Source organism: Sciurus carolinensis, chromosome 6, assembly GCF_902686445.1.
Source record: "Sciurus carolinensis chromosome 6, mSciCar1.2, whole genome shotgun sequence".
Classification (NCBI taxonomy): Eukaryota; Metazoa; Chordata; class Mammalia; order Rodentia; family Sciuridae; genus Sciurus; species Sciurus carolinensis.
The window spans coordinates 37,316,404-37,341,281 of record NC_062218.1 but is presented as its reverse complement, the minus strand read 5'-3'; the positions used below and the strand labels follow the sequence as shown (position 1 = coordinate 37,341,281).

Sequence of the window (24,878 nt, the reverse complement as noted above, 5' to 3'; positions counted from 1 at the left end):
AAGATGTGTTGAACAAATTGCAAACTCTGAAAAGACAAAAAAAAAAAAAAAATTTAAAAACCACAAAAATATGCGTTGGCATTTAGGTGCTTTAAGGAAAGGAAACAAGTATCTTTTTATAAACCCAATTGTTATCATGGTGACAATAAGGGACATAAGGAGTTCCCCTCAAAAAGAATGATTTCTAGTTCCAGCCAGGCAGCTTCTCAATAGTGCGGGGCGACTTCTTCAGTTACCATGGCAACCAAAATTAGAAGGGCTTTTGCAACACTAACAGAAACCATCTTTTGAAGCGCTTCTGTGAATCACATTGAATGCTGATGATTCAAGCTTGTGCGATACATATTTTTCAAATATTTTAAAAACCATATTACCATAAACAAATACTCGTTTTAGAGTCCCATTTGAAATCTTGGAACAAAATTTTTCGGCTGGTTTTGTTTGTTTCCCTTTTGGATTCCCGCGGCCTGGCGTGCAACCGCGATTTGTTTAATATCCAAACTTGTCTGAATTACACGGGTGAGAACTTAAAATGTGATTCATTTGCTCTTATTTTGAAACGGGATGAGGAACGGGGTGGGGGAGGGTGGGTCTAACATAGAGTCCTCTTGTCTACCAAACTCGGGGAGGACGAAAACGCGAGAAAAGGGGAGAGGGGGATTGGGGGGAGAAAGGGAAATGAGGGACGAGAAGAGGGGGAGAGGGGAAGAGGAAAGGAGCAGAGGGAAAAAGTACAGATGGCTGGATCTTGGTTAAGCTAAAAGCATCATTAGCGATTGCCTTGCCCTCTCCATCTGCCCAGATGGCACGCGGAAGCTGATCAGAAATCGGCTTTTTAAAGACCCCGTTGAGATTCTTTCTTGGTGGCATCGCCAGTCCTCAATGTCCTAAAATTCCTGGAGGGCTACTCGGGAAGAGAGAAGAGGCTCTTCCTTACTTTGTCCGGTTTTCCAGAAGAAGCACCTTTCTCTGGGGAGAGTCGTGGTGTGGGGTGTGGTGGGAGCTGCCCTTGCCCTGGGCCACAGCCTTACGATGTCAGTTCCCTCCACCTCCAGCCTGGCTCGCGCCCGTGGGGAGGTCACGCAGGTTCCCAGACCTGTTACAAACTAACAGATTCGGGCTGGTGCGGTGGGGCTCTGGTCCAGCGCACCCGGTGGGCATAGGGCTAGGCGCTAGGCTGCCCTCCGTGGCTCACGTGTGGGCGCATAGCCAGCGGTGCCGGCACCGTTCTGACACGGGTGTTCACACGCGCACACAGACAAGGGCGCCGCACAGGACTCTGGCACCGACTCGCGAGCACGCCCTCTCCCTGGCGCTAACGCCCCCTCCTCTCGCGCGCGGATCCATCCGAGGGTGGAGGAATGAGGATGCCTCGCGGAGCGCCCAACCTTCTCCTGACCCCACTTCACTGCCACCCCAGTCCAGAACGTGTGTGTCTCTTTCTCCCTGAGGTCCCGGGGCGGAAAGGCGTCCCCTCTACAGCCAGCCAGGGCTGCGGCCGGGCAGGGGAAGGGCAGGCACCGTAGAGGGGCTGGCGGCAAGCCCGCGGCCCCTCGCTTACCTCGGTCTGGACGCCGGCTACCTGGCTCTGCTGCGCGGCGCCCGGCTAGGCGCGCGGGGTGGTCGGCGCTGGGGAAGGCGCGGGTGCGTGGGGGTGTCCTGGCGCGAGGGCGTCGCGGTCGCGCGCGAGGCTCCCGGAGCTGTCAGGGGCGGCAGACTGACCACACAGCCCAGCAAACCTCGCCTGTCCGCCTCGGCCCGGCTGGGCCGCGGGCACCGAGGCGCCCAGCAGCGTTTCCCGAAGGACCAATCCCGAGCTGGGGGCCGGCTCAGGGACCGGGCAAGGAGGGCCGGCCGGGCGCTGGGACGCGGGCCTGGACCTGGTAGGCCGGTTTCTATGGCAGCCAGGAGGGAGGGGCTGGAGAGAGAAGGGCGTGCGGCGCAGGGACACCCATTGCAGACTCTCCGGGAGGGGGTTCGGGCCTGCAGCAGAGAGGATTCCTCCCAGAGAGTGGATGGAAAGCGGCGACACAGCAGCCAGAGGGTTGACACAGCTCGTTATCAGTTTAAGTGCGCTGAGCCACTTCAGCTCTTGAGCGAGGCTTCTGGTGTCCTTGGGAGACCGCAACACAGTAATCCTCCCAACCGATCGGGAGTTTCTGGCAAAGCACTATGACAGTTTCTCCGGGTGAGTCTGACAAGGTTTAGGTTCTGCAGAAATACTAATGTCACCCCACTGCCTGACTTCCTGGCATATTTGGGGCCTGGTCCTCCTGGTGCCCCTTTAGAGGCTCCATAATCCCCTGCCTACTCCCAGCTATGCTCCTCCGACTAATGGTAGGTGCCAAATATTATTTTTCCAGTTTACAAACAAGGAAACAGGTCTCTGCATTGAATGTAGAGCTGGGAATTCGATTTACATACTACTAAGCATAGAAGTTATTTATTGAAGTTTAAACCCTCAATTTTACAGACTAGGAACTGAGTTTAAAGAGGTCAGTTAATGGGCTGGGGTTGTGGCTCAGTGGTAGAGTGATGCCTAGCATGTGTGAGGCACTGGGTTTGATTCTTAGTACCACTTATAAATAAATTTAAAAAAGGTGTATCAACATCTAAAATAAATATTTAAAAAAAGAGGTCAGTTAATTTAGCAAGAGTCACTCAGCTGGTTATGGCAGAGCCAGGATTAGACACCCTAAGTTATAGCTCTGTGAGCAATCTTTCCATCACCTCATGCTCCCTATCCTGTATTTATGATTTCCAGGGCAATATTTACAAGAACAAATAAGTGGAGGTGAAAAATAACCTGTCCAAAATCCTTTTATGGTAGAAATTAAGGGATAGGCAAAGATGAAGATGATGACGATGATTGCTACTTGCTAGGTACTGTTTTACAAAGGTCAACTCTATGATTTAGGTTCTGTTATTACTGTTCCTGTTTTGAATGATGAGGAAACTGAGGCCTAAAGAGGTCATATGACTTGCTGAAGGTCACACAGCTGTAGAATGCTGGTGCCAGGACAGAAACCCAGGTCATCTGACTCCAGAGTTGGTTCTCTTCCTTGCTACACATCTCTGCTACCTCTCTGATGATTAAAGGGATCAGGAATATGCAGGGCAAGAAATAAAACCTTGGACAGCTCCATGCACTGGCCATTGGCAGGAAAACCAAAAGAATTTTAAACAATCACTTCCTTGCTTTATGACAGTTGTCATGTCTTTGTGTAGGATAAGTATTTCTGTGAGAAATATTTGTTTTTAAAGAAAAAGACAAGAGTTTTTTTTTGTTTGTGTTTTTTTTTCGTTTTTTTTTTTTTTTTTTTTTTTTTTTTTTTTTTTTGGTACTGGGGAGTGAACTCAGGGGCACCTAACTTCTGAGCCACATCCCCACCCCTATTTTGTATTTTTATTTAGAGACAGGCTTTCACTGAGTTGCTTAGTGTCTTGATTTTGCTGAGGCTGGTTTTGAACTCACAATCCTCCTGCCTCAGGCTCCTGAGCTGCTGGGATTATAGGTGTGTACCACGGCGCCCAGCTAAGACAAAAGTTTTTTCGAAAGAATAATCTTTAAAATAGTACGTGCCATCAACACATTTTCTTTCTAAAGCAGTGAAATACAATGCAAAATATTTGCATTTTTAAAAAGACATGGAATATCCCTTGAATCCTACAACATGACAATGTGCAGGATAAAATTCTATAGGAAAATTTCCTAGAAACCAAGAACCTCAAAATCGCAACTTGATGTAGTCTCTGTGCACAGGTTTTCACATCATGCCTGCAAAAAGCAAGAAAAACTTAAAATTGCATTAGATATCATGTCTCCTGAAGTCAATTTGCCAGACCCCATTCCAGGACCCTGCCCCAACACTCCCATTTCACTTTGAGCCATTATGCTAGGGCCTGCTCCTTTCAGATCAGAGCCCAACCATCATGCCCTCCCTTCTCTTAAAGTCCTGGAATACCCCAGCAGGAGAAGATTGACTTTGCATTTAATTTCCTTCGCTTGAAAAAAAATGTTTTCCTCCCAGAAGGGGTCATTCAACAATAGCTTGATTAAATGTAACAGGATAAAAACTCTCATGTTGAGTAGTATGAGGAAATATATTGTATTTTTGAAGGCAAAAATTCTAAAATGGAATAATACAAATTTGTGATATGTATGACTGGAAGGAAATATGGCAAATAAGAAATGTTTTTCATTACCTGGGGGAATATCAGGTGTTTTAGGCGGTCTCCTTCCGGTTTTATTTTTTTCATTTCCTTCAATGGGCATATGTCTCAGAAATACATTTTAATGTCATAAAGATATTATTTTCCAAAAGAATGTATGAAATTGTAGAACCTTTAAAGACTATGTAGATAGTCCCATGGTTATTGAGAAGCGTATGCACGTTTAGTTTGCTATACCCAGCTCCCCCGCGTCGGCAGGGAGGAAATCAAATCCATGTTTAACTACTGGATGATTTTAATGGAGGAGGTACTTGATCTATGCCCTGAGATGTATTGGCAGTGGCTAAAACTTTGGACTTTGGTATCATAGAGCTACACCTTGACTTGTAGCTCCACTGCACACTAGCTGCATGACACTTTTGATTTTAAGGATCTTTCAGCTTCAATTCCCTCATCTGTAATCTGGGAGTTATTATGAAGAGTAATAAGACAAATTTTCTATCAAGTAGCAAATTAATTTTTGAAAATCTGGAACCAATAGTCTTAGGATGGTTGGCAGAAGGATCCCCCACAAAAATTGGATTCAGGTCTGCTCCTTTCATCATGGTGTCTAAGTAATTGGGCCCAGAGATGCTCAGAAGCCCCTCTGCTGAATGTTTGTACACATAGTGCTATTCATGCTCTCATTTTCTGGTCAATCATTAAGGCACCCGGCATACTGCATCTGAATGTGAACTTGGGTCATTCATGAGGAGTCCCTATCTCAAGTATTCCTTTCTCTTTCCCTCAGGTTTGGATATTGGACAAATCTTAGAAGAGGATATCAATCAAATTTTTCTAAAACTGCACAACTGTTACAAAGTTGGATCTACAACTGGAAAGGGGCCAACTTGTCCCAGGAAAATGTGTTGTATTTACCTTGTTCAGGATCTGTATCCTACCCAAGTCTGAGAACTCATGTCTTTCAACAATTCAGAAATATTTCCAGATAATATCTTTGAACATGAAAGATACGTCTTAGTTTGGGTTGCTATAGAAAATTACCACAGATTGGGTGATTTAACCAGCAAACATCTACTTATAGTTCTGGAACTAGAAGTCTGAGATCAGGGTGTCAACACAGTCAGGGGCTGCCAAGGGCCCTCTTATGGGTTGCAGACTGCCAACTTCTTATCATATCCTCACGCAGCAGAAGGCAAAATGAGAGAGCCTACTGAAATCTTTTGTAAGGGCATTAATCCTGTTCATAAGATTAGTTCCACCCTCATGACCTAATTACCTCCCAAAGCCCCACCTCCTGGTACCATCGGATTGGGAGTTAGGATTTCAACATATGAATTTTCTGGAGGAGGGGGGACACAAACATTTAGTCCATACAGACCCCTTCCCAAGTTTTGTTTTTCTTTCAGGAGCTCCCACTGGACATTACGTGTGTCAGAACTCATTCTGTCTCATCCTTTCTCATGTTCTGTAGATTTTTACCTTGACTGCTACATTCTAGGTAAAGGCTTCAGATTTGTTTTCTATTTCACTAATTCTCCCAAGAGCTATATCTAATCAGCTGTTTAACCTGCATGTTACCTTTATAAACCTTAAGAATGCAGCTATAATTAACAAACCCAGAGGTGGAAGCATGAATGTGCCAATTTCAGCATTCTCACAGCTGGGGGTTGATAATTTAATAATAGTTGATAGTTTAAACTGGAATCACTTATTGACAACTAGTATTTACTAAAATGCTTTTTCCTTAACTTTACAGGAACCTTTTAGGAACTAATATTTCCTAAAATATGATGATGAAACATTTATCTGAAGTTTAGAAGTTTATTATGCTTTTCTTTTTATTTCTGTTAAATTCAAGCAAAATTAAATAGAAAGAATTAAAACTAGCATGGTAATCTTGTTTGTAAAATCTCTCTCTCTCTGGTGTGTGTGTGTGTGTGTGTGTGTGTGTGTGTGTGTGTGTAGATAGACATCTTGGAATGGTATCCATCTTAATGTTAACAATAGTTATTTTTGATTAATGGATTTTGAGTGCTTTTTTAAAACTTACTTATTCTAAACTAAGTAATTCTTTTACTTTAGCAGGTATAATTTAACAACAACAAAAGGAAAAAGAAAAAAAGGTTGCAAAATTTAGTGACTTGAGTGAGGGGCCACTACCTTTCCCTCTGCCTGTCAGCTTAAATTCTATTGATTTTCTGGGTAGTTTTTCTTTTTCTTTCCTTCTTTCTTTCTTTCTTTCTTTTTTTTTTTTTTTTTTTTTTTTTTTGTGGTACTGGAGAGTGAATCCAGGCATACTCTACATAAACCCCAAGTCCTTTTAATTTTTTGAGACAGAGTCTCACTAAATTGCAGAGACTGGTCTTGAACTTGTGTTCCTCCTGCCTTATCCTCTGAGTCCCTGTGATTATAGGTGTGCACTACCATAACCAGTTTTCTAAACTTTTCTTGAATGTGAAGTCATGTATGGAATGACTGTGGTGATACTTTCTTATGAATGGCATTCAGGTGGTATTTACAACTGAACAATGAAGAATACGTGAAGGCTCTAGGTTCATTGATACTTAACAAAATTACCTATTATGAAAAGTTTTTAAAAAATCAAATTACCTTCATTTGATTTGTCTTTAAAAAGCACTACTTCATTTGGACTAAGGTTCTAAACCTGTATTACTTCCTGTATTATTTCTTAGCAGTATCTAAAGTCATGTATGGCTTAAATAAGTATTGTTTCATACAACATAGTTATTGTTCTAATACAGCTAATCTACCTGGCCTCTAAACCAGAGTGAATAATCAGCTGTAAAGTGAAGTCAATTCATACCATGGTGCTTGCCTCTTAGAAGGTATTGGTTAGCATTTTGTGTCTAAAGTATACTTGAGTTACCCAGAGGAAGCAAAAGTATACCTGGTTAATTATTCTGATTTTCAGGGTTTTGAAACCTTATTGTTCTCTAGTATTTCATATCTTTGTAACATTTTCATTTCAAACACATAAAAGCATTTAGCTACTGAGAATAAGTAGAATATTCTTGCTTGATACTAAAATACCTAAAACTTGTCTCAGTCCAGTCATCACAAAAACTAACTTGAACAATAGGTAACAAAGAAGATATTTCTATGATAGCACCTGGCTGCTTTATGAAAAGAAGAGGCCCCTAGAAAGGTCCATTCCAGGGCTGGAACATAGCTCAGTTGGTGGAGTGATTGCCTAGTGTGCACAAGTCCCTCAGGTTTTTCTCCAACACACAAAAAGAAAAAAAGAAAAAAGCTTCCACTGGCCAATCCATTGAGCTTCCTTGTTTTTTTTTTTTTTTTTTTTTTTGGTGGTACTGAGCATTGAACCCAGGGCCTTTATTCATGCTAGGCAAGCACTCTACCAACTAAGCTATATCCCCACCCACTAAGTGAGCTTCCTTGAAGAGCCTTCTCTTAGTTATTCTCCAAGTGTGGTCTCAGAATCCTGAGCATCAGTACTACTTGGGCACTTGTTAGAAATGCATATTCCGGGACCCTAACCCAGACCAACAGAATCAGCAGGCCTGAGTATGGGGTCCAGCAAGGGGTTTACAAGATTCTGATAATCTGCTAAAGTTGGAGGACCATGGAGAGACAAGCATTGGTGAGAAGGACACCAGGCTTGTTTGAGGGCCAGCAGTCTGAAAGGATGTGTGTTGTGGGTGCTATTGTGCCCCCACAAAAAGATCAACTTGGGAAAGTCAGATACATGAAAGGGCGTTTTTAGGGAGAGAAAGGAGGTGCAGTGTGACAGCGAGCAGGAAGGCTGAGCAGGGTTCATCATATAGGGAGTGTACCCCTTCCCTTTGGTCAGAACATCAAAGACAATCTACCTTTTGATGCTAGTTCCTGTAATTCTTTAGATGAATGCATTACTTCTCTGCAAGATAAGTGTCATCTTACACATCTTGTATAATGGGAAGGTCACCAGATATTCTGGGTTCTATAATTCTGAGCAAAAATTATTTAGCAGTTAACATCTTAATCTTTTAGACACTGCTTTGCTTTAAATTACAATGCCATGGAAAGGGAGGGGAAGTAACTTTGCAAAGGACAATTCACATGAGTGGCTACTGTTACATATATGTGTTGCCTCAAGGCAGAGAGGTATTAAAAGATGATTCGTTGCATTTATCTTGCCAGTTTTTCTAATCTCTTACCTCTTCCACTCCCCATCCCATCAAAGGCTGGTACAGATTCCAAAAAGAAAATGGTTGTCTATCTGATATGTTATGATTTGAATCCAAAATGACCCCTAAAGGTCATGTACTTGACCAAGGTTTGGTTGCCAGCTTGTGATGCTGTTGGGAGGTGGTGGGAACTTTGGGAGCTGGGGCTCCACTGGAGGAAGTAGGTCACTGGGGGCAAGCCTCTGAATGGTATGTTTTGCCCATTTCCCTGTCTGCCCCTCCCTTCACTTCCCTCCTCCCTCTTCTCCCTTTCCCAGCAGCCATGAAGTAAGCAGCTCTGCTCCACTACTTGCTCCCTGTCATGATGTTCTGTCTCACCAAAGGTCCAAAGTGAGAGGGCAAGGTGATCATGAACTAAAACTATGAACCTAAATGAATTCGTCCTTTTTTTTTTTTTTTTTGCGGTGCTGGGGATTGAACCCAGGATCTTGTACTTGCGAGGCAAGCACTCTACCAACTGAGCTATCTCCCCAGCCCAAATTTGTCCTTTAGATTGGTTTTCTCAGGTATTTTGTTAGAGCAAAGAATATCTAACACCCTATGCTTTGTGCAATCCAATGTTGTCAATTAAAAAGACCTCTCTTGATCAATGGTACAGAATAGAGGACACGGACACAAACCCAAATAAATACAATTTTCTAATATTAGACAAAGGTGCCAAAAATATGCAATGGAGAAAAGAGAGTCTCTTCAACAAATGGTGCTGGGAAAACTGGAAATCCATATGCAACAGAATGAAACTAAACACCTATCTCTCACCCTGCACAAAAATCAACTCACAATCAATCAAGGACCTTGAAATCAGACCAGAGACCCTGCATCTTACAGAAGAAAAAGTAGGTCCAAATCTTCACCTTGTTGGCTTAGGATCAGACTTCCTTAACAGGACTCCCATAGCACAAGAAATAAAAGCAAGAATCAATAACTGGGATAGATTCAAACTAAATAGCTTTCTCTCAGCAAAGGAAACTATCAGCAATGTGAAGAGAGAGCCTACAGAGTGGGAGAATATCTTTGCCACTCATACTTCAGATAGAGCACTAATTTCCAGAATATATAAAGAACTCAAAAAACTCTACACCAAGAATACAAATAACCCAATCAACAAATGGGCTAAGGATATGAACAGACACTTCACAGAAGAAGATCTACAAGCAATCAACAAACATATGAAAAAATGTTCACCATCTTTAGTAATAAGAGGAAAGCAAATCAAAACTACACTAAGATTCTATCGCACCCCAATTAGAATGGCGATTATCAAGAATACAAGCAACAATAGGTGTTGGCCAGGATGTGGGGAAAAAGGTACACTCATACATTGCTGGTGGGGCTGTAAATTAGTGCAGCCACTCTGGAAAGCAGTGTGGAGACTCCTTAGAAAACTTGGAATGGACCTACCATTTGACCCAGCTATCCCACTCCTTGGCCTATACCCAAAGGACTTAAAATCAGCATACTACAGAGATACAGCCTCATCAATGTTCATAGCTGCTCAATTCACAATAGCCAGACTATGGAACCAACCTAGATGTCCTTCAATTGATGAATGGATAAAGAAACTGTGGTATATATATACAATGGAATATTACTCAGCTATAAAGAATAATAAAACTATGGCATTTGCAGGCAAATGGATGAAATTGGAGAATATCATGTTAAGTGAGATAAGCCAATCTCAAAAATCCAAAAGACGAATGATCTCACTGACAAGCGGATGATGACACGTAATGGGGGGTGGGAGGGGGGCAAGAATGGAGGAAGGAGGGACTGTATAGAGGGAAAAGAGAGGTGGGAGGGGTGGGGGGAAGGAAAAAAATAACGGAATGAATCAAACATCATTACTCTATGTAAATGTATGAATATGCAAATGGTATGCTGTTACTCCATGTACAAACAGAAACATGTATCCCATTTGTTTACAATAAAAATAAAACAACAACAACAACAACAAAAAAAAACCCAGTAATCTTGCCCCATTCCCAAATACACTGCAGGTGAAGAAGTCTCTTCTTTGGTAAAAAAATTATTTGATGCTCTAAAATTGAAGTTGACATTGGATATTTCTTTTATACTTAAGATCACATTCTTATCTAGTGATTTTCACAAGTTTGAATGATAATAAATTTTAAATGTTTTACTTTTTCAGAAGATGTATTTCATGCCAAAATATGCCACTCTACCTTTATATATTTTCCAAATATATGAAAAAAAAATTAAATCCTAGTTTAAAATTAAAAAAAAAAAAAGACCTCTTAGATAACTGTATTTTGGTATCAGGAGTATAGTCTGTGGGGTGAGGGGTGTAAGGAATCCAGTTCCCTCAGTTCAAACACTGGTTCCACTCTTACCAACTGTTTCTCATCTCCCTCCTCAATTTCCTCCATTTATAAAATGAGTAAATAACACATTAACCTCATGAAGTAATTGAGATTACTAAAAATGTTCACTGTGTAGGTAATTCATGAATGATAGCTATTATGTTATAATGAAATTATCACCAACTGGGAGTTTGTGGGTCTCCAGGAGTGGAGGAGACCGCTACTTGGACCTTCCATGTTCTTGACTACATCACAGAAAAGAATTTAAGGACTGCCAGATATGAGAAATAGAGGGAGAGATTTATTGAAAGGGAAAGTACATGCTCAGAATGAGAATGTGGGCAATCTCAGATCCATGTGAACCTGGTCTGGGCTTTTAACATGTACAGAGGGACAGTAGCTAGGGAACCAAAATAGAGGTGGAGTCAGGGACAGGTTATGTACTTTTGTGCTAGTTTTCCTTGTGCTTGCACATTGCTCTTGCATGTTATAATCATGCTTCTCCACCCGCCCAGGGGTATTAAATCACTACCCAGGGGTGTGGTCTTGCTATTATAATGAGGCTAAGGTCATTCTGTTACCAAAATCTTTAATGGCACACTCCCTAAAAAAGTGGGTTGTCCAGATGCCTCATGGTCATCTTGTGGTTCTAATACTTTTCATCAGTTGACAAGCTAAAGATAAGGACACAGGGTGCACTAGGTTGCTTTTAAGTTGTTCTGTATTCCAACGCTGTGTGGGTGTTTCTTTTGAGATTCCCTTCTCTCTGTATCCCTAAATTCCTATCTCAAAGTTTGTCTTCCCCAGGCTACATTTTGGTAGAAATATCAAGGTATGGATTGCTTCAGTTGAGTAATTATGTCATATTGTTTTGGAAGGGCAAGGAGAAAAACAATCCATTTCTCATGTTGTCCTACTTACCATGTCAGTAAGTATTTTAATGAAAATTTACAGGACATAAATAGCATTTCAAAATATCTTAGTCTATACTCATGACACCATCTGCATTGTTTTAAAATAATGCACTTCTAAGCCTCTAACTTTAAAGGATCTCATTAATGATAATGAAAAGGTTTTCAGAGTTTTAATTCTGCTGTTTCTCATTTGTATCCTTTATGACAAATTTAAGAGCTACAACATAGCTCAGTAGATTGCCCATGAAAAACATTTAGCCTGTCTCCCTCTCCGGATGTAATTAACACAAAGGTTAGTGTTAATGATTTCAAAGCTCTATTTTCTCTAACAAAATCAGGCTAAATTTTCAGTCAGGTGTATACTTATAATTTTGCATGTCAAACAGTATTTTCACATGAAGATGTTAATGACTCTATGGCCACTTATTGAAGACATGAATTAAAATCCATGTGGTAAGTGAGGATTTCATTTACCTTTAGGCCTCTTTAGTTCCAAGTCCCTTGGCTTATTCAACATATAAAACAGACAGTCTAGAAGTCCTTCATGGACCCCTCTAATCTTGAAATCCATGTTGAAAGTAGGGGGAGAACCAGGTGCAATGGAGCATGCCTATAATCCCCAGCAGCTTGGGAGGCTGAGGCAGGAGGATTGCAAGTTTAAAGCCAGCCTCAGTAACTTGGCAACTCATCAAGACCTAAGTGACTCATCAAGACCTGGTCTCAAAACACACACAAAAAAGGGCTAGGGATGTGGCTCAGTGGTTAAGCACCCCTGGGTTCAATCCCTGGTACACAAAAAAAAAAAAACAAAAAATGTACTGGGAGAGGTATTCAGACTTTCATGAAAATGAGGTTCCTACATACAGTGTGAGAACCTTCCAAAACTGTTAAGAACCTTCCGTTTTTATACATGTGTAAGAGCCCCTAAAAGCCTTGGAATTTCTGATAGGAACGTATTTTGTTATTCCTAACAAGCCCCTTTTACTTTTCCAGCTTATGCTAATGAGCTAATGGAAGGAAACCCCAACGGAGCTTCAAGATAGGGGTGGGTCACCAGAGGAACCAACTACGACTAGAGGGCTATAACTATCAGCTCCACTCTGATACCACCAGGAAGAGCAGAGGGGCTGGGAAGGTGCTTAGTAACTAACCAACCACCAAAGATCTAATCAGCCTAGATATGAAACTTGTTAAGAAAGTTCGCAAGTTAATACATCATTGTACTGGGAAGGTGGCAAACCAGGAGAAAACAAAAACTGACTTCCTACTCTGTATCCCCACCATACTTATGCATCTTGTCCATTTTATGTTGTTTCTGAACTTTCTAAGAAAATAGTAACTTAAATACAGTGCTTTCCTGAGTTCTGTGAGTTGTTCTAAGTAAGGCATTATCAAACTTTGAGGGTTAGGGATCATGGGAACTCCAAATTTGTAATTGGATGAGCATAACTGTTGGTAGCTTGCTGGGTACCCAATTGGTGTCTGAGAACTGCTGTTCAAACTAGAAAGCAGGGGAGAATACTGCACTCTACTGTTCAACTACTAGTGTAGACTTAAAACTCCAGTAGAAATAAAATAGTAAAACACCATAGAAGCAAATACACATCATACATCAGTTTTTAAAAGCCGTTTCATGTTATAAAGTGCTCTGCAAACTACAAAGTGCTATTCAACATAAGGCTTATGAGCAGTGGTAGTTTCATCTTTTCCAATGAAATTCATTGGCATTCTGAGCATACTGATAGCCTTGTACCTTTTTGGAAAAGGAAAAGACTTAAACCTGCTCCTCAAATCTGTTTTGAAAGCTTTGTCAAATATGAAAACTCAAGTGATAATTTTAACACTTTGATGTGCCTTTGCCCCTGATTGCTACCTTACAGTCAGAAAGGATTATGTTTAAAAATAAACCTGTTTTATACCATGGCTCAAGGGAACAACATGAGATATTTTTAGCCTTCAAAATTCACTAGATACTAGCTGTCAATTTACAAGTTTCAGACTATCTCCAAGGGCTTTTTAAAGAAACAACAAAAACAAAAAACTACAATTCAGGAACATAGGCAAAGACAAGCTAAAAAATTTCAATGTGAAAAAACAATTGTCTTAACTGCCAAACACCATACTTGGAAGTGTTCATATACTTTTTTTTTTTTTAATTTTTATTGGTACATGGGATTGAACAGGGTCACTCAGTTTCTTAGGGCCTTGTTAAGGTGCTGAGGCTGGCTTTGAATTTGCAATTCTCTTGCCTTGCTCTTCAAGTCACTGGGATTACAGGCATTTAATCACTGCACACGGCTACTTTAGATTTTAAAAACACAAGCTTCTGATTCCTGATGCATCTAAATCTGTGACTTCTCCAACTGCATAAAGCCATTCTCTTTAATATATTTCATAAATGTGTTACTATTTAACATCAAGATTACCAAAAGGTGGTTATTTGATCTTAAAAACTTAATGACTCTATTTTAAAAACTCCATTTGTTGAGCCCACTATGTAAGAACTATAAATATGAACTCTTCTTTTTCTTGAGCTGATTTTTGAAGTTTAGAGGTATGTGTTGAGAATTTTATCTCTGTTCATGAGCAAGTTAATAGATGCAGAAAGATGAGACGGTATCTGACCATATACTAATTTCCATACTAGTAATTAAAAAAATAAGAAAGAGTCATGAACACATAATTTTAAAGTTTACTTTAAAAATGTAAATATCTCCCAATATTTAACAGGTAAAGAAAATAGCATATTGGTTTATTTTATGTAGTTGTTATATTTTATTTTCTAAGTAATACTGATTAAAAATATTTACACACCTACTTTTAAGTCCACAGTTTAGCACTCTTATTTGTATGGCTTTAAAAGTTATAGCACAAGATCTTTACATTAAGGATTGGGGAAAAAGATTCCATTCAAAACAAAGCCTGATATATTATATACATGTTTTTCTCTGTACTTTATTTTAAATACATTAATTTTTAAATGATGCTTATCTTTTTTTCCATCTTGTGGTAAAATACTAGTGCAACTTTTCATCAAAATAAAGTTTACCACAGATGTAAATGAACTCTCCCAATTGAAAGTGGCCCTTCAGCTGCCATTAAATGAAATTTCTCAACCTAACTTAAAAGAATTGGTAGTTGTCATCATAAACAAAAATATGAAGTCTTATAGCACTGTCTACATTGCTTCTTACAACACAAACTTTCAAAGAACCAGAGATGCTTTATAGAAAAGTTTAGTTGGTTTTGAAAAGGCACATGGGTGGTTTTTTTTTTTTTTTGTTGCTTTTTTTTTAAACATTCTGGAAATTTTGCCACCACCACTCTTTCTGTTGCAGAGATGGCACCTGTGACTATTGGGGCAGACAAGAATGTTGTTCAAACTAGAGAAAGCCAGAGCCAAAATTTTAACTGCACAGTAACAACGCACTTTTCTTCATGCAGCCTTGTGTTTCTTACATACTCAATTTTCTAACATGCATTAGAATACATAAAGTTGTATTCTAATGATTTTACGTTTGATTTTTACAATATGGAAAAAATTTGAGGGAGGACATGACCTGGGGAAGAGAAAACGGTGATAAAGAACCCTTACTACAATGAAAATAGATACATTCGTACCCAACTATATAATAAGAATATAATCCATTTAAGTTTCCAGAAATATACTTCTCAAAGCTCCCCTTCACTTATGAGAAAGATCCTCCTCTGTGGCATTAACTGGGGTGAGGGGCATCAGTTTGTTTCAACAGAAACAGTTCAGCACAACAGGAAATAGTTTTAACTTTGGTCCACTTGTCTGTTAGCTTAAGGACAGTCACACTGCCCATAACCAGTTCAAAAACCCAACATGTAAATTTAAAAATATATTCGTTATTTCAATCTAAAATTGGCATAGCTGTTCTGTCATCATTCTCTGCCTTTTCAGCTTGGGAATCCACAGTTGGTTTAGTCTTTAAATCCTCAGCACCTTTGTGATCTTCCCTGGCAGCCTCAGCAGCATTTGCTTGGTTAGGTTCTCTTTCCTCTTGGCTCATGATTTCAGGGGTCATGTGATCCAAGTCTGCCTCTAGAAGTTCAGTTTGTACTTCCACTGGCATCTGATTTACCCGTTCAACATGCAGCTCCTCTACATGTACTTCAGTACCTTCTTCAGTCTGAATTCGACCCACTTCTAGATAACTGACTTGGACCTGCTCTGGAAGTTCACTCAAGTGTGAATCATGCACTTGGCTGTCCTGAAGCAGATCTGGATGGACTTGTTCCACAGTCACTTGTGCTGAATCCACCTGGACCTGAAGTAATGGTAACACATGCACCTTCCCAACTTGTTCTATAATAGTCATTGATGTCACTGGTTCAGTTTGCACACGTGTTTCTACTGAAAGGACTTCTTCAGTTACTAGACGCTCTGAAATATTATGAGTATCACTGAGGTGCCTCCTTAGTTCATTTCCTTGCATAAACCACAAGTCACATAAAGTACAATGGTTGGGTTTATCTCCAGTGTGTATTACCAAGTGATCTTTGAACTGGTCCCAGCTGTTAAACACACTGTTACACACCTGAAATAACCAAAAGATACAATGTTAACTGAAAAAAAATGGGTTATTTTCTGTAAAAGAACATATTGATAATAAACTTAAGATTCCTCTGAAAATATTATGAATATGGTCTCTACAATAAAATTCTGTCCAAACTATTTCATAATTATTTGGTTGTTAGCAATTTCAAATATTCCAGGAAATATCTCAATATGCACCTCATTGTTTAAGTACCACATAAATTCTTGGAATATAAAGTAACCATATTGCAATTTCCAGCATATTTTCAACACTTAGAACCATAATTTTATTTTTTAAAAAACCCACTATTTTATCATGGAAGAAGATCCAGTTATAGCTGTTCTGTCTCCCCTGTCTCTCCCAAATTCTGATTATTCTACAGTTAAGAATAACCTTAGTTTCACATGACCTATTTATTTAGGACATAAATTTTGATATCACTGTCATTTAGGATTGAGTAGTAAACTATTCCCCCTTATAAAATCAACAGTGATGCTCTTTACTCTCATTCCTTTCCAAACTGTCAACTCTGTACATTTGCTTGAGATTGTCAAATGCTTCTAAACTTTCGATAGAATTATGTTCTGACAGATCCACTGTAAATGTTCTAAGTTGGAAACGCTGTAAGTTAAAAACGCTTTCAATACACTTAATCTATCATATCTTAGCAACAAAATACACTGTAGAGTATCAGATGTTTCCTTCTTGATAAACTGTAAGGCTCTCTGCTTCTGCCCAGCATCATGAGAAAGCATCCTACTGCCTATTACTAGGCCCAGCATCATGAGAAAGCATCCTACTGCCTATTACTAGCTCAGGAAAAGATCAGAATTCAAAGTATGGCTTTCACTGAATTGCTTTCACACTATTACAAAGTCAAAAAATCACAAGTTGAAATGTGGTAAGTCAGGTACTATGACTATTACTTTTCAATTTTGAAGAATGCAAACAAATGCATTTGTTAAGGACAGAATACACCCGCACATACCTGGCATTCATACAGCTTCTTCCTTCCCTTTTTTGCCCCCACTCCAGTTTGGCATGCAGTGAGATGACATTTGAGGGTACTATTTCTAGCAAATCTTTCATGACAATTTGGACATTCAAAAGGTTTTTCACCTATTATAAGAGAAAAGATATACTGACAATAAGTAAAACAGCAAATTTTAAGAGTCTGTTTTTTTCTTTTTGGTTACTTTTAATAGTACATTCTTAAAAGAGGAAATCACAATTTATAATTCAGATGTTTTCACCACATCCAAGATTACTCTAGAAGAGGCAAGGTGACTTAATTATTATTCATTTTATCTGTACTCTGATGAAGAAATATGGGTATGAATTTTGTCCCATGTTTTTGCACTTCTTAAATTATTTTCCTTAGATAAAAATCATGATCAATCTGTATTTTAGGGAAATGCATCACTATTCTTCCATAAGCATTTTTGTATACTTACCATGTACCAGATCATGTGCTAGGCAATGAAGATAAAAAGAAATACGATGGCCTTTAAAAAAACTTCCTGTCAAAGGCCAGGGTATGAAAGAGAAATATGTGATAATAAACACAATGCACTGGAATTTCCTTACAGAAAACAGAACCACAGGAAATGTACTGCAGCAGCACAAAGGAGGAGGGTAATTCTACCTGGAATAGAATGAAACAAGGAATGAAAGAGAATGCTACAGGGAGAGGCACAGAAGTATAAAACGGCATGGTGCATAAAGAGGGAGGAACCATTTCTCATAATAGTTGGAATGTCAATCAGAAAAGAACCCAGGACTCAGGAATCCAAGCAGGGTTGCAGTGAGAGTGGTGGGAACAATTATGAATTCAGTTTTGAGTCTGTTCAGTTCAAGTTACTCAGTTGAGGGAATAATAGCCAGTAGATAGTTGTATAAACAGTTCTGGAGCCAAATAAGGTGTACTGACATATAGATTAGTGGTAATTTTCAGTGGTAATAAATACTTCCAGTGTGGATAAACTTTCTCAGAGTATGTTGTGTGATAACAAGATCAAGGAGAGGACTTAGTGAAATAACAAGTGAGAAAGAGCAGGTAGACGAGCTAGCAAAGAAAACAGAAATCGAACTGCCAAGAAGCAGAAGGAAGGAAAACTGAGGGAAATTATAGTAGACAGTGGTAAAGTGGGATCAGAAGCCATATTTGTCTGGGATGAGGAGAGTTAGAGGCATGTCTATGAAAACAATCAGTGTAAAGATTCTTTCAAGAAGGCCAAGAAATAAAAAGGAAAGGTGACTTGGAAAACAGATTACTATGAGGGTCCTTCAAGTCAGGAAAAACCATCATTTGCTGTGAGGAGTACTACAGTGATGACCTGAAATAGTAATTAAGACAGAAAACACCGAACTGTCTAAGTGAAGAGCTCAGATATGAATTGTCTCTATCAGGGCTCAGCAACCAGAGAGCAGGAGCAAATAATAAATGATTTCCAAGATGAAGGGCTTTTTAAAGCAGGTGAATTCTAAGCAAGAAAATGTGTTCAGAGAGAGAAAAAGGATGTATACAATAAAATCAGAAATGAAGCAATACAAAGGTAGAAAGGAATATGGAAGGGCTGGAAGGCTTCATGAAGTAGAGGAAAAGAATAGTCAGGAAAAGAGTGAAGAAACTGAGACAGGATAATGCTTAGAGAACAAGACTAATATTCTGGAGGCAAAGCACCAGTAATGAGGTCTCAGATGAGACCTTCATACTTAAATAGAAGGATGCAGTCAAGTAACTATATTTTCTGGAAAAATTATAGCTTTTGTGTAATTTCCATGTGATGAAAAATTCATTTCAGGGAGAATACCTATTTACCCGGAATTAATGTTGATACAGAAACCCTTTTTGATTCCAAAAATGTTGGGAAGATACTGCTAAAAGAAATGTCAAATTTTCTGGTTTTATTTTTGTATAATTTTTCATTATCAATGAAACTTAACAAGCATAAACTGGCACAGCATTTTTTAAGGGCAATTTAATAATATTTGTCAAGATTTTAAATGCACATACTCTTTGACCTGGCAGTTCTCCTCTTAAAAATTAAGTTACTTGAACACATGTACAAGATAAATGTACAAGGATGCTTACTGCAGTATAGTTCGTAATAGCAAAGGCCTAGCAAAAGCCTAAGTGTTTACTAATAGGAGTAGCTAATTACAGTATATCCATACACTAAAGTATTGAGCATCCACAATTTTTAAAAATTAAGTATTCATAGATGTAACCCCCCCGCCCCCAAACAAGATAAATGACATAAAGCTGTTATCACTGCATGACTGTTTGCTTCTCCAAAAGCAAGCATGTATGTCTATGGCTATTTGAAAATGCAAAGAATACACCTGGAAAGATAAATAAGGAAATGATAGCAGAGATGCTTTTGTTTGTTTGTTTTGTAGTGCTAGGGATTGAACCTAAAACCTGGCACATGCCTAAGAACACCCTCTACATCCGAGCTATACCACCACCAGCCAGTAGTTGCTTCTGAAGAGATCTACTTAAATAAGAGAGACTCACTTTTCACTATATCCCACTTGAACTGTTTCTGTTTTAAAATTTAGTTTAATAAGACCAGTAAAATCTAGAAATAGCAACAGGTTATTTCTACTTTAGACGTGTGGGTAGCTGTAGATTTCAAAGTGCTTTCACCATTTTCTTATTTGTCACAACCCTGGAAAGTAGACAGTAGTTTGGATCTGCTTATGTTCCCCCAAAGGCTCATGTGTTGAAGGCTTGGTCCCCAGTTGGTGGTGCTACTGCGAGGTTGTGGAAACTTTAGGAGGTGGGCCTAGCTGAGCAAAGTAGGTCACTGTAGGTGTGCCTTTGAAGGATATATTTTGTCCCCCAGTCTCCATTTCTTCCTTCCCTCCTGTTCTCTCTTCTTTCAGGTCGCCATGAGGTAAGCAGCTTTGCTCTACCATGCCTCACCAGAGCCTCAGAAATAAGAAAGTCACATGACCATGAACTGAAACTCCTGAAATTGTGGGCCAAAATAAATTCTTCCTCCTTTAAGTTGATTTATGTGAGGTATGTATTTTGTCACACCAATGGAAAATTGACTGTGGAAAGGTATTGTTATCCTTATTTATGCAAAGAAAGAATCCCAAAGTAAACTGAACCAGTCAAGTCCATTGTGGTGGCAAATGTCAGAACTGGAACTGATTTGGTTTCTGGATCCACATTCTGATTCTACACTTCCTCTCTTGGAAACTAGGGAGCTGCTATTTGAAAACATGGCTAAAGGCCAACTGTAGGCTGTCTTTCACACTGGTTATCCCTCAGGCATAGCTGTCACTTGGTCTGGTTCTTCCTTTACCCCTAAACTGCTTACCTGTTTTTCAGTAAATTAATAATCCCCAACCATTTGGTCACCTCAATGAGAAAGCTAGGAAGCATCCTCTCTTATATCACCACTCTGCTTCCCAGCCACCTTATTGGTCACCAAAGCCTGTGGATTTTGCCTACTTATTACTAAAATCTCCAACCCTTTTCCATTGTGGCTGCCTTTAGCAACTTCCCATTCTTGTTTACTTGAACAGATTCCTTTATTAGAGTCAGTAGGTTTCATGCTGCTCCAATCTATCTTGCCTGATATCTAAAACAAATCTGATCAGATTGCTTCCTGACTTAAAACTCTCTTAAAATGACCCAGAATATTTCAAGATAAAATCCAAACTCATTTACACTACTTATGAAATTAACTATGATCTCAACCTTTTCTTCTTTCTCACCTTTAACTTGTAGACCTCCCATATGATGCATAGGTTCCTGCTGTCTGGTCAGCCCTTTAAATCTCTTTGGTCACATCTCCTTCCATTCCTCTACCAGGACTCAACCCTTCAGCACATGCACTACCAGTGCTGCTAATGACTTGGCTTGCTTCCACTTATTTCTAGGTCTATCTATGCTTCATGTCCTTTGTCTGAAATGCCTGTTTCCAGGTTTCTTCTCTTGGGTCACCACAGGGTAACCCTTCTGGGAAGCCATCTTAGTCTCTTCCATCATAAACAAGCAACCCAGCACTCGGTCTGTCAAACTGACTGTGCTTGCATATTTTCCCCAACATAACTGAGTTCCTTGGACTCTACATCCATGGTCTAGCAGGATGGCATTATTATCATTACTATAATAAGTAAATTCAGAGCATGGGAATAGCTAAAACTTTGCAAATCAAGTTACAGGTTATGGTACATTCTTTAAGAATATACAAGAAACAAAACCACTAAACCAATAAAAATATGCAAAATATGAAAATGAGTTGGGGTGTATTGTGTGTTGGGACAGGATTGCCTCCAATTTTTGTACTTAGTTGGTTACAAGAAAAAATTTGTTGAAAGGGAAAAGTGATCCATTCTTTATTAACTTAAACACAATTTAAAACTGCTTACTTACACTCTTCTCAAATTCACTAAACCATCAGTCACTTTCCTACAACTACCAAGTCACCAATTACTAGTAGAGTATCTGAAGTTAAATGACAAAGTTCAGTTTGCTTTATGTGCTAAACTGACCCTACAGTGGACATGTGGTTCTATATATTCTAATAACTAGTAAGATTAATTAAGCTACTTTATCTCGCATCATTTTGAAAGCAAAGAAACATAACCTATATTCTATTCAATCCAAAATAAAAAAGCACATTTTAAAAATAATTTCTAAAATAGTTTGTCTTGCCCTGTTATCAAATTTCATAGTCCTAGAAAGTAATATAAAAGTAACTGGTCCTCTGTTGGTATGATGGAACCCCTATCAAAGTTAACTGGTTACATACTAATGACTGTTTACTGTTCTGGTGATATGTTAATCCTTTTGTAAAATTAACCCAGTTATCACAAAAATGTTCAACAAGAGACCCAAAGAACAGATGGATATTTGTGAAGGACCTAAATAAATAAATAAAATAAAATTATAGTCAGATTGTAAAATATACAAGTCTGAAATCAGATTTGATTCCCATAAAAATTTACTGCATATTAATTACCCAAACTATCTCTTAAATGCTGAGATGTGAAAGGGAGATGGTATATTGCCTATCTACTGGGCCAAAACATAACTACTGAGCCTTAAACATTACATTCCCTTACCACTCTCTACTCCTATACTTATTTAGTTCCCAAAAACTGACAATGAGAATTTAGACGGTAAGGATATCACATTATCCGTATGGTTTCTCAATTTCAACTAATATTAGCAAGTGATTCTGCACAGCAAGGGATCTATAAAAATACTTTGCCACAAGTTTTCTCCAAACTCTAGCATCAAAAAGAAAGATTTTTAATAGTGTAGTGTACCTACGATGTATTCACCATATCGACAATCTGAAAAACGGCCCTGATCACTACCTGTAATGAGGACTTGGGAACAAGTGTTCAGAAGCCTGATACCCGGCACTCACTTGTTACAGTGAGCTTAAGGACTATCTGAGTTTCGAGCTATTGGTGGCAGGTCCTATGCGTAGTCCAGGAGACCTTGCAAGGAAAAGCTTGGGGAGTAGAAACAAGGACAGTGAATCAGTCAGGAGAACAAGCAAATATAGAACTGTGAGAGCCACAGGGCCTTAAACAGACCTTCATGGAACCTGTGCTATAGGCACAGGATAGCTCCTAGGAGAAGAAATAGTATGAAGATACCACCCTTCTTGGTTCCCTGGCTATCCACCAGTCCTGACACGTTTGTTGCTGAGATGTAAAGGGAGATGGTATATTGTCTATCTACTGGGCCAAAACATAACTAAATGTATGCAAAAAAGTATAAACGTGTCAGAGACTGCTTGTAAATGTGCTTATCTATGTAACACATCAACATGAAAAATGTAAAAACAGGAACAATAAAATCCCGCTATAATTAGAATTTAATAATTTAAGATCCTAAGCAAATCACAATGTGTTACATATTTCTTAGAAAAATATAAAAATTGGTAAGGCCTAAGAGGGACAAACACTTTCAAAGTTGATAATGATTTGCACTTAAATATTTCAACAAAATAATACTGTAAATGCAATGTGTGTTCAGCCTGCACATTAGAAAAGACAAGAGTGAGTTTTTGTGGCACTATTTTAGACATTCAGATTTTACATTAATGTGGAATAAATACACTTTTAACATAAAGTATTTGCTAATTACCTGTATGTTTTCGAAGATGCTCTTTAAAATGTCCAAAGTGGTCAAACTGTTTCTCACAGTACTGACATATATGAATTTTTTTCCCAGTTCTTTGCTTCTTACTGACTCCACCTTCTTCAAGGTGGTAACAATTTAGGTGCTGTTTCCATGCGCTCTCTCGAAGGTACCTTTTATTGCATATTTCACACTTGAAACTCTCAGTAGAGTGTGATTTCATGTGTTCCTTAAAATGGTAAAACAATTTAAATGAACGGTTACATTTCTCACAATGGAACAAGTCCTTCACATGTGACAGCTGAAGTTCCACAATTTCAATACCTTCTACCTGTTTGCTTATGGGGTCAGATGCACAGCCATCTTCTTCTTTAATCTGCCCTTTTCTATCACCTTGACGGTACTTGCTGGTAATATCTGCCAACAATGCTAGAGCAGAATCATCAGAGGAACCTGTGCTCTGTATGTACTTTATGGACTGCTTGGCAGAAGCCACTTCCTCTAATGTTTCCATGCCTTCATCTTCCACTTCAATTGTGCCTTCAGCGATCTCTACCTCAATTTCAACAGGCTCTGATTCTGCAGATGGCAATGACTCAGTGATAACATTTGAAGTTTCTGCAATCTTTCTTTTTTTGGCCTCATTTTTTCCTGTGGTATTTTCCTCTAATGGAGCTGAGTTTTCTTTGTTTCTGAAATATATAATGTATGAATAAAAAAATACAGAAGATTAAAATCTCAGCAGGCTTTTTTGAAGAAACTGATAACAACCTTCACATGGGAAGGCAGAAAACAAAATTGGAAGTTTCAAGAGTTCCTATAAAGCTACAGCAATGAAGATAATGACACTGGTGAAAGCACAACTATGAAGATTAATGAAACGGAATAAAGTCCAGAAATAGAGCCCCTCTTACAGAATAAACTTTAAAGAAGGTTTCAAAGTAATTTAAAGAAGAAAAGATAATCTTTTAATGGTGGTGCAAATGTAAGTACTAAACTACTGAACTATAAAATTTTGGGGGTGGGGGGTAGGCAGTAGAAAATCAATTACAGGGCCACTGAAAATCCTTAAACTTTTATGTTAAAACTAGGCAAAAATTTAAGAGATGATATCATGACAATGGGGCAGCAAATGTATAGGATTAAGGAGTACTCTATCAAGCCAAAAGGCATGGACCCTAAAATTCCAACTGGAAAGCAACAAGGGAGGAGGCTGATGAAATAAGGAGTTCTTACAGCTGAAACAGACCATGTCAGAAGTGATAACCTTGAGGTTTTAGGAAGGGGCTGAAAACACTGGAGATTTGTTTTGCTGAACCACATGCACCTTCTGTGTTGCTTGAAACCAAAAGGAAATGTGCCTTACTTATTGACACAAAGTCACTTTCTCCCTCCATGACTTCTCTCTCTCCTTTCCCCTCTACCTTCAACTGCTTTTAAGGAGAAAGAAAATTAAGGGTAGAGTCAAAGTCTTCCTATTCTCAAAGGGAGCTACTGTCAATATATACTCATCCAAGTATGTTGGGAGAAAATCAGTAACGTGAAGAACTCAAACTTTCAACCTACCTGGTTCC

The 24,878-nt window shown here is 39.0% G+C and overlaps 2 protein-coding genes and 1 long non-coding RNA gene across 10 annotated transcripts in view; 1 reads left to right on the top strand and 2 right to left on the bottom strand.

Annotated features, from left to right (window-relative positions):
* Positions 1–1,859, bottom strand: part of Nim1k (NIM1 serine/threonine protein kinase) — a 59,730-nt gene extending 57,871 nt beyond the window's left edge. Inside the window, exon 1 of the mRNA XM_047555415.1 lies at positions 1,562–1,859. The gene's annotated coding sequence lies outside the window, so the exon portion shown is untranslated. The remainder of the gene's footprint in view (positions 1–1,561) is intronic.
* Positions 1,598–6,044, top strand: LOC124986741 (uncharacterized). Its single transcript, XR_007109073.1, has 3 exons — positions 1,598–2,188; positions 4,964–5,674; positions 5,933–6,044. It is a non-coding gene; the product is annotated as an uncharacterized LOC124986741 (long non-coding RNA).
* A 7,835-nt stretch (positions 6,045–13,879) lies between these two features.
* The window catches only part of Znf131 (zinc finger protein 131), a 29,601-nt gene continuing 18,602 nt past the window's right edge, over positions 13,880–24,878 (bottom strand). For 6 of the 8 annotated variants that reach the window (XM_047556705.1, XM_047556703.1, XM_047556706.1 and 3 more), the window contains 3 exons: positions 23,311–23,996; positions 17,173–17,303; positions 13,880–16,184 (listed from right to left, as the gene is read on the bottom strand). In XM_047556705.1, coding sequence (XP_047412661.1) covers positions 15,498–16,184; positions 17,173–17,303; positions 23,311–23,996 — 1,504 coding nt within the window. In that variant the 3' untranslated portion in view covers positions 13,880–15,497. Of the gene's footprint in view, positions 16,185–17,172; positions 17,304–23,310; positions 23,997–24,878 lie in introns of those variants that run through there. The other 2 variants (XM_047556709.1, XM_047556708.1) reach the window with 2 other exon arrangements.